This window comes from Aythya marila (assembly GCF_965140915.1).
Source record: "Aythya marila genome assembly, chromosome: 15".
Classification (NCBI taxonomy): Eukaryota; Metazoa; Chordata; class Aves; order Anseriformes; family Anatidae; genus Aythya; species Aythya marila.
In genome coordinates, this window is record NC_139056.1 from 14171523 (window position 1) to 14181792 (window position 10270).

Sequence of the window (10270 nt, forward strand, 5' to 3'; positions counted from 1 at the left end):
TGAAGCACCTGGGGTCCTTTTGAAGAATCAAACCTCGCAAAGCATGGATGATAGAGCTGCCCACCCCCAGTTCTGCATCAAACAAAGTCCTTAAAATGCTTCAGCCCCTGGGGCCTGTTGGGTGCCAGCAGAGCCCTCCAGCCTGAGACCCCAGAGCCACATCCACCCTCCTCAGCCCATGGAGGGAGGCTGAATTTAGAGGGATTGGATACAGGGAGGACTCCACAGCAGTGACATGCAATGGGCACCTGGAATACAGGTCCTTGCTAGTAGAGGGCAGCTTTAGGCAGAGCTGAATCAATGGGCTCCAGGCAAGTGGGCAGCATCTGTGAGGCAAAGCAGCTCCCACTGCAAATATCTGTGCTGCTGAAGGGCCCAAGTTGACTCAGCTCCTGTGTCCAGATCCTGCTACATCCAAGGAGGGCTGGAATAGCAGGACAAAGCCTCTCAAACAGCTTCTGAGCTGTTTGAAACAGCTCGGAATCAAGCCTAGAGATTTCAGCACAAACACTGAAACCAAGCTGGATTTGGTGGTAACATCCCACTCTTTAGGGATTTGACTCTAGTCAAGCAGTTAGCAGGAAGTCTTAGGCTGTGCTTTTTCACCTAGAAAAGGCACCCAGGAGCTCTAACACCTTTCCTATGTTTAGGCCCTGTGGAATTTGTTTTGCAACAACAGCTTATGAGGGGGAAAACAGAAGCCATTAGAAGCATAAAGTACAAACCCAGAAGTGCAATTTATTGATAAGCTTCAAATGTAAAGAGATCCCACATCTTTGCTCCTCTTGATCTGGACATCCTGGCTCTACCAAGACTGCCTAGCTCAGAGCTGTGCAGTGCCTCATCTTCAGAAGTTGAAGTCATGCTTCTCCACTGAGAACTTATATAGTCCGTCTTCATCAGTCCCAGGCTGCAGATCTGGATTTTCCTAGGAGGAAGTTGATGGCCTCTAGTTAATGGTTCTGCATCTTTATAGCAGAAGGTTATTGTACCAGGTTGCCTAAAGCTCTGCCGCAGCTTGCTGCTTTATTCTCCTTTTAAAAGCCTGTTACAGCAGCAGAGCAGCTTCACCAAGTCCTCCTGTTCTCTATAGCACACCTTGTCATTGTCCCCGTGGCTCAGGTGCCAAAATGAACAAATCTACAGACTCAGACACCTGGGGCAGGAGACAGGAGTAACTGGAGTGGCAGAATTTGCTTGAGTTTAGTCTGCTTCCAACAGCAGCCAGGGCTGCTTTGGAGAGGCGTTGCCCTGGCATCCAGCCCCTCAGGTAGGTGCTGGTGTGTAGGACAGCTTCCTCCACACCCTCTCACCAGGACACCCTGGTGCTAGGCAAACACCACAGCTGACAGACATCTGCTCCCTGCTGCAGGGGGTTCAAATCTAGACCAAGCCTCAGCTCCACGGTCTGCCAAACCACTAAGCCTCTCCCCTGGTGTTCCCCCATCTGCAAGACTCGAAGGCTAGATCCAAGGATGGCATCTGTGACAGTTACAGAGCTCTTGCAACTGCTAGCTGATGTCCTATGCTCTTTTTCCACAAGTTCGTTAATGTGAGAAGGGTCAAGTAATCCAGAAGGAACCTGAGCACAGTTATCAGCCGAGTAGGAGGCTTCCATTCATAGCGACAAGCTAGCTCAGCTCTGAAGGAGGAAACTTCTCCACATTTGGTATTCATACCAGCAACTGCAGTAACCCCAGCTGATGCCAGTTTAAATTCCAGCAGCAAGATGCTATCAAGGCATCCATAGCTGTTGCACAACTAATCAGCTGACAACTGAAATCATAGCTTTCAAAAAGCTCTAAAAGTGAAGGGAGCAAGCTGCAAGAACTACCCTATTCATGTAGAGATCTCTTCTAAGGCCCTAACTCAGCCTCCTTGAAGGACGTGCTTCATTTCAGCGCGCAATAGCTCATTTTCAGATGAGAAACAGCAGGAGCTCACATACCTCACCAGAAAAGTATTTCTCTATGATATTCAGTGCAGCTCGGTAGACCATGTTGTTGTCATGGGTTTGCAAGGCTTCAATTTTCTCCAGGCCATCAAGCTCCTCCACCAGCAGGCACAGCCTCTCTGTCTCTCCCAGCTTCTCAGCTGCCTGTGAAAAAGGAGACAAATACAACCTCATGTCAGTAACAGGCCCAAGATGATCTCTCCTGTAAGGCCCTGAACCTAGGGGTCAAGTGTCTGCAGCCCCTTGCATTTATGATCCCTCCCTGCCTTGGGTTTAGCAGAAATCCTTGGGATACGACTGTGCATGTGAAACAGTCCCTGTTAGGATTATTGTACTGTGGCTTCACTGCACAAATAAATGAGCCAAACCCTACTCAGTTTCTGTAAAGACCCCAGCAACACTCTTTCTCCTAGACCTTTACCTCCGTGCAGCTCAGGGATCAGCACACCACATCTTTTCCTTGCCAAAACCCTTGGAAACTTAACCTTGTTGAGCCCAGACAACCCAATAGGATCCAAGAATAAATTAGATCAAGTCCAACCCCAACTCCTGCAAGACCACCGTCTGACATAGGAGCTATTCTAGCCACACCATGTGAGCCTTCAGCTCACACCCTGCTGCTTTCGGGGGGAAAGGATGCAAGAGACAGTACCAGATCTTACCAGGAAGAGATTTGAAATTGTATCTAGGATGACCAGGATAGTTTTGCTGTCTCTAGCCAAAAGCAAGTTGAGCAGAGGCTTGAGGACCCCAGACTGGACAAGCTCCACCACCTGCTCCACGGTGCCTCCAGTCGTGAAGTTGGCCACTGCCCACACGGCCTCCTTCTGAGCCTTGAAGTCCCCCTGGAAGAGCAGCACAGTGAAGGCACTGCCAGGCTCCAGCCTTTGTAGATCAGGGTGAGGGGCCAGGAGTCAAGAGCCAGTCTGTGTTCAGCTTGGACAGGTTCCTAGCACTCAGAGAGCTTGGTGACACCTCACAGAGCTGCCAAGAGCAGCTCCAAGCCATGCTGTGGTGCCACATGCAGGCATACTGACTGCTCAGACTGTTCCAGAGATTGCTCAGGTGGCTCTGGAGCACACACCAAGTGCCTCACAAACCAAATGTCATCAACTGAAGCTTAACACTGCTCCTACAGCAGCTGGACAGGCAGCACTGCACCCTTACCTTATCAAGCAGCTCCACCAGAGGTGGCAACAACCTGCAGGTGATGAGTTGCTGGATCTGCTGGCAAGGCCCAGCAGCGATGTTGCTGAGCGTCCACGCAGCTTCCTTCTGTATGGTTGGCTTCGTGTGTCGCAAGAGAAGGGGCAGGACAGCCAAGACGCCTGCATCGATAGCTGCCTGGGTCTGCTCATCGGTCCCTGTCACAACATTCCCAATGGCACGGAGAGCTGGGGTCTAGACAAATTAGAACAGACGAAGGAGGTGAGGAGAATCCTTATCTCGAGGGATACGTGCCAGGAGGACAAGTTCCCTAAGTGCTTGATCCTTCAAGCAAAGGAAACACCATGGCTGATTACTGTTACAGACCTACTGGCCTCCTCTTTTGCTCTAAGCAGCTTTAGAGTCTTAGAGCCTGTAAGCCACAGCAAGCTGGAACAGAGCATTGGCTTGACCAGTAACCAAGCTAAACTGGGGTCTGGGGGAACAGCCAGCCACACACAGCAAGATGACATCCCTTCCCTTGATGTAGGGCATCAGAGGAGGGGAGCCCAAGGCTGGGAGTTTGCTTCCTACCATAATGATCAGCTCCGGACTGCCCATGAGCTCCACCAGCCTTGGGAGAATCCCCGTGTCCACTATGATCTGGATGCGATCGTTGGAGCCATCGGTCAGGTAGGAAACTGCCCAGCAGGAGTCAGCGATGATTTCCTTGTCCTCGTGCTCCAGGAGGCAGGTGAGGACCGGCAGCATCTTCCTCACCGCATCCAGGGGTGGGTAGGGGTTCTTGTTCCTGCAGAGGTTCGACAGGGTCCACGTGATGTTCCTCAGGAAGCCAACCTGGAACAAAAACAAGGTGTAAGATCCTCCCTGGCCGACAGAGCCTCACAGGAGCAACAAGCACAGGAGAGGGAGCACCCTGCTTCTGGGCCCTGCAGCTCAGAGATGTTATCGGAGTAGCCAGAAGCAGCCTTCTTAATAAGGGCTGAGGCTTGTTTGAAGATGAAACAAGTGAGTAAGACCTTTCCCCTCCTCCCTCTCCAATATTAAGTTCCAATAACTTCAAGTCCGGTGGTGTGACAAGCTCCTATGACTAACAAAGGTGCCCAACAGCTTGTTTGCTGGGTCTCTGGGACAAATTACAAAGCATTCTTTGGACAAGATCAGGAATTTATTTTAATATTAGCATTATTAAGTATCAGCCGCTCATTGTTCTTGAGCAGGGAACCTCAAGGATTGAAGCTGCCCCATCCAGCTCATCTCAGCAAGGAGTCACGGCTGCTCCAGGAGAGCAGTGGAGCTACCTCCAGAGCATCCCAGCTACCAAGGTGTGCATGGGGCCAGTGTTCTGCCCTGTTTTGGCTGGTATCCTGCCCTGTTTCACAGGGCACCCCCAAAAAGAGGAGAGGTTGAGTCAGGAACAGCAGCCAGAGAAGTCCTTCAAAAGAATTTTGCAATATAAAAATCGCAGAAGGCCTGGAGGGTGTTTTCTTAACACTACCCTGCAAGGCTGTAGGTATGCCTACAGAAAGCACACGGCTTCCACCACACCCAGGGGTGGGACACCTGGAGGCATCGGTACCACTCTCAAAGCTGCTGTGTCCACCTCCTGCCTCCCCCAAGCAAGCAGCAGGGCAGGACCACTGCAGGAGGGCAGGAGAAGGCACAGAGCCAACAGCTTGGAGCTACCCGAGAAGCAGCAGGAGGAAGCTTGAAGGGCAAGTTCAGCCCTTCCACATGCATGTGCACGTCCCAGTGACATCTCAGTCTGAGCTTTCCCATCCAGCTCTGACCATCTCAAGCCAGGAATAAGTCACTGCATCGACCTGGAGACCCCCTGGCATGCCCAGGTCTTGTATGTAGTTTGGAAGCAGAATCACCAGAAACAGTTTAGAGAAAGGTCTCATTCAACTGTGCAGCCAGCTGGTTATTTGTAAGTCACCATTCACCCATCGCCCAAGTGATTGAGAGCTGTTAAGTCAAGAAAATGAAGGTTATTTACTGGAGTTACAGGCGACACCAGAGCCAGCAAGGGAGGAATCACATTGCAATTGATAAGAGCATCTCTGTACAGAGGGCCATCACCTGCACAGAAAGAAAGGGGAGTTTATTGCATCTGCACCAGTCATGAGGCAGGGACATGCTGACATCAGGGAGCAGCCAGACCTGATGCCAGAGCTCGCTGACCAGCCCCACACCATTCAGTATTTCCAGGCAGGGAGGATTTCCCAGGCAATCTGAGCATCATCGTGGCCAGCCAGACATCCCATTGCCTTCCCCCTGCATCAGCAGGGGAGACCATCCTAGCAGGATTTGGCCAAAATCCTCCTGCAGAACCCACACAAGATCTCAAAGGCTCAAGTCCCCCATGAAGGGATGGAGGGGTTTCAACAGCATCAGCAGCCTGGAGACAGAGCCAAGAGGGGACAAGGCCATCCCAAGGAGCCCCAGTAACCCCAGTTCCTGACTGGGGATGTCAGCTCCTGCTTACCTGCGATGTTGCCCAGTGCCCACACAGACTGCTCGCTGATGTGCATGTGCGGGGAGGAGAGGAGGGCGATGAAGGCTGGGATTGCACCTCCCTCCACCACCGCCTTGGTGTGCTCAGAGGTGCCAGATGCGATGTTGGTGAGCGCCCAGGCGGCCTCAAACTGCAGCTGAGCGCTGTCAGCACAGGAGAGGAACTCCACCAGCCTGGGGATGATGCCCAGCTCGATGATCTGGTTGAGAGGAGGGTCCTTCTGCCTGGACAGCATTTTCCTGCAAGAGAGGGCACAGCACAGCCCACCGTGAGCAGACCAAGCCTTACTTGGCTGTGAGGCGCTATCAGGACACTGACCTACCCAAGAACAGCTGGAAAAAGTGTTTTCAGCCAGATCTACTCCCTAGCCTGGCTCGCTCTGCAGCCACAGTGCTGGCACAGGGTAGTGCAGAGGTGGGAATCCATGGCTTAGAGCTGCCTCTCCACCTCCACCGGGTATCTCCCCATGGTGCAAGCTCAGGGCGCTGCCAGGCTGGGTGTGAGCAGGCAGGAGGCCAGCTCCGTGCTGCTGAGCAGCCTGGGGAGCCAGGCAGCACTCATCCCTTTAGGAAGGGTCTGCTCTGGCCAGCCTCCAGCAGACACCTTGGTCCTCCCCGATGGTCTCAGCAGCTGGCTAGAGCCACCACGACCCCTGCCCCAGCACAGGGGCTCCAGGAGGCACAGCCAAGCCCTGGGCTGGCTCCGACCACACCACCCAGGGCTGGGATGGAGCCCAGCCAGGCACCCAGGGCACACTGCAGGGCTTCAGCCATCAGCTGCAGCCCCTCAGGGTGACCGGGCTCCTTCCCCATGCACTTTGTCATGTCTCCAGAGCTCTTCCAACAGGAAGAAATGCCTGCAGCCCGCAGGACCCACCGCAGCCAGCCCAGTCCCTCCCGGTCAGGCAGCATACCTGGCAGCCTGCGTAGCCTGCAGCTGGAGCTCAGGGTTGTTCCCGTTCACAGCTTCGACTATTTCCTCCAAGGACAGCTGAATAATCTGTGTCATGGGGAATGATTCAGAGTCAGACAGCAAGCCAAGGCTCCCTCCAGTTTAATCTCCGCAGTCAATCAGCCGTCTAGACCCAAGTCAGTCACCACTCCATATCTAAGCGGTGTCTACTCTTTATGCAACGCAGTTTCGGGATGATGCAGAGGGAGAGCATCCACAAAAACCTTCGAGGCAACTAATCCTTGTAATCAAGCACTGGAAGAGTCACTGACACCGTTTTGGCCCTACGAGCAGTAATTACCATCGCCAGCTCCCAGAGCTGGGGCTCCAGCCAGTTCTACCTGCCACTGAGGGAAGCTGCGTGGCACATTTCCATGCAAAATAACCCAGAAAAGGGCTAAGCCACCTGTAAAGCACTCCCCAGTGCTGGGCATGGGGAATCAAGAAGGGCACTGGCCGTTTTAACCCAGGTCCCTTGAGCCAGACCTGGGGATGGCCCAAAAACTGAAGTAGCAGCAAGACCCAGTGTGCTACAGCACCAATCCTGTCCAGGTGCAGGGCACCCAGCACTCACCACGTTTTTGTCCTCTGGAGTGGGGCTTTTCTCCATCAAGGTGATGGAGATACTCCTGCGCTTCAGGATCTGCTCATCCTTCTGGGCCTTCCGCAGCTCGACTTTCACCTCCACCCTCTGCCTCCGCAGGGCCTGCGGGAGAAGGGGACACCACCACATCAGTGCCCACAGCACCCGATTCGGGTCCAGCTCCACAACCCCAAATCTCCTTCAGGAGGAGCAGAAGCAGCTTCTGCTTTCAGGCAGCTCCTCACCATGGCCTGGAGGCTCACACAGGAGGAAACATCTCACCGGGTGCCTCCCAAGGAGGCTGGCTGAACCAGCAACCAGAGGCTGATTTTAAAGTCAGATTTGCTGGAAGGCAAACCCTCATCTCCTGCACTGCCTTAGAGCAAGCAGACAGACCCCATAGCCGGGATAAACCCCATAGCTGGGGTAGCTGCTGCTGGGAGCTGGGCAGGACCATCCTCATCATCCCCATCACAGCCACCCACCCCAAACTTGAGGCCCCCTTGCCACCACACAGCCCAGCCAGCTCTCCACCAGCTCCACGCCACATCTCTAAGCTCCCCGACACCCCATACAGGTGGATTTGGGGGTGATTGCCATTCAGAAGCCTTCTCACCAGCTCCTGCTGGCACCAAAGCCCTTCTGGCTCTCCTGCCCTGGGAGGAGATGCCCCAGGTCTGTACTTACAGCTGCGTCCTTGCCCCTGTTCTTGAACTTCTTCATCCTCTCGCTGGGCTCGTTCATGACTGGCATCTTGTTGAGGCTTGGGAGCAGCCAGAGGAGAGCTTCCACGTGCTTTTGGGGTGCAGGACAGCAGGGTCAGGTCACAGCAACACCCACCTCCATCTGCAGGGGATCTGGGACCCCCACCACCCCTAGGGCACAGCCACCACCCCAACGAGGTGGGTGCTGAGGTCCCCTGCCCCACAGAGCTCAGTGAGATCCTCACACCCCACAGCCGAGCTTCTGAACTAAACACAGGCACAAACCACCACTTAACTAGGAGAATTACAACCCTGCAGGAAGCAGGGCACCCCACTTCTCATAGGTACACTCACACCACCTTCCTCCAGCTCTGGATCACACACACAGCCCAAACCTGGCGAGGACACCCAAAAAGCATCAGCTCAAGGCCCTACATCCACCCCTACCACCTCACCCCACAGCCCAGGGGGGCTCCTGCACCAGAGACCCCCCCAGTGGTGTAAATGCATGGGGTCACACGCAGGACACGGGGTGACCAAGCTCAGCCAAGCAGATAAATCCTCCTTCAGACCCAGCTCTGGGTTTGCCAGGTGAGGGGAATTAAGTAGGACAGGCAGAGTTATTTCTAACCCTATTAGGGTAAGAAAAGCAGAGGCATACACACAAATAAGACCAGGACCAGGCCTCCAGACAGTTTTTAAACGAGAAAAAAAAAACAAACCCACAGCTTCCACCCAGCAGAAACTCCTCCCTGCCTCCATTTCATGTCCAAGAAGCCCCAGTAAGACCCCAAAAAGCCTCTCCATTCTGGGGGCTTCCCCCAAGCCCACCTCAGCAGGTGGAGGAGACTCAGCACAACCCCAAGCAGCACCCAAAACCCCACACCCTGCACAAAGGAACCCAAAGAAAACCCCACAGAGAACAAAAAGCTGCCCCTAACCCCCTAGAGAAGAAACTACTCACCCTTCAACCTCTCTCTTGCCCACCTCACCCTCATCTGCCCCTTTTATTGCCCCCCAGGGCCTCATCCTGCCCTGCTGTGCCCCAGCATTGGCTCTCCCCGGGCAGCCTCCTCGTTAGCTCCAGCTGCTGCGTGGCGAGGCAATTTGGGGGCACCTGGGGGAGCAGCAGTGGTGCCTTCCCTCCTGAGCTATCCTCCAGCCCCAGCTGACCCCCTCACACCCCAGCACCCCCTCCGTGCACTTACACATCACCCAGTTTGGTTTTATTTGGGTGAGCAGCCTGGGGGGGCCTCTTTTTTGACCGGGCTATGGCAGGAGACGGCACGGAGACACCCAGCAGGGACCTGTGGTCTGCACAAATCCTTTAGATTTCAGCCAGGGCATCAAATAACTGCTCACAGTGTTGCTTGGTGTGGCACTTGGGCAGCTCTGGGGACTCTGAAGAGTCTCTGGGGACTCAGCCGGACTTTGCCAGCCCTCCAAAACGTCACCCTTTTGGGCAAAGCCCTGTAAAACCCACACGGGCAGGGGCACATTGCAGGGAGCACGGCCTGGAATGAACAGAGAGGCTGGGGCAGAAGGAAGAACAGCACTTGGCAAATGGGGGGCAAGCAGCTATTAAAATATGTCATTAAAACCACATTTTAAATGACAGGACACAGCACTGGGGTCTGCACCCTCTGCCCCCAGCCCCTGGGAGCACAGTGAGCCCTCCAACCCTGCCGGCTGTGCAGCACCGTGGCTGTTTCCACGTAAATTATGAGAATTACAGCAAAAAAACTCCACGGTGAGGCTATTTCCAGCACGGAAACACCCACGGAAAGGCCCTGTGCAGCAGCTGGGCTGCTCCAAAATCGTGGATTCAAGGCTCCCTTTCGGGGCAAAGGATACAGGTTGTGCAAAGCTTGGCGCAGAAGGTGCGTGGGGAGGGGGCTTCAGAGACCTCCAATAAACCCGTTGCTTGTGGGCGCTGAGAGCTGGTGGTGCCGATCCTCGCTGCCGTGTTTCTAAGTTTCAAGTGCCAATGGTTGCATCCTCTCCTTTTCTTGGCTGCCCGAGACAGGAAAATTACATTTCAATTGCTTTTTAATTCAACTTAATCTGGTGCAAAAGTTAGTGTGCGCCCTCTAATTTGGTTTTCTGAGCGGTTTGTTTCGGCTAATTCCTCATCAGCCAGCGCTAAATCAAAACAGGCCTGCTTCGAGCCGAAATAGATGAGTCCTTGCAACTTTTCCAAGCAGTTTAATTAAATTGGCCCAAAATCAGGCCCCGGGAGGAGCAGGGGCAGCCTCTCGCACCGGCCAGCCCCAAGCTGGGAGCAGAGCAGATGCTCTGCTGCCTTCCGAGCTCTCCAGGTGCTGCAGGACCTGTCAGGCTGGGAGAGGTTTGCTGTTACCCCAGCTGCTCTTTCCCTTTTTACCCTTTCCATC

At 54.1% G+C, this 10270-nt stretch overlaps 1 protein-coding gene across 1 annotated transcript; it reads right to left on the bottom strand.

Annotated features, from left to right (window-relative positions):
• Positions 1-847: 847 nt before the first annotated feature.
• KPNA7 (karyopherin subunit alpha 7) lies at positions 848-7926 on the bottom strand (the record flags this gene model as incomplete). Its single annotated transcript, XM_082772786.1, has 10 exons — positions 848-928; positions 1949-2098; positions 2617-2799; positions 3122-3355; positions 3695-3958; positions 5121-5203; positions 5610-5878; positions 6553-6638; positions 7165-7296; positions 7861-7926. 10 exons carry the CDS (start codon positions 7924-7926, stop codon positions 848-850), a joined length of 1548 nt encoding a protein of 515 aa, XP_082628912.1.
• Between the last annotated feature and the right edge of the window lie 2344 nt (positions 7927-10270).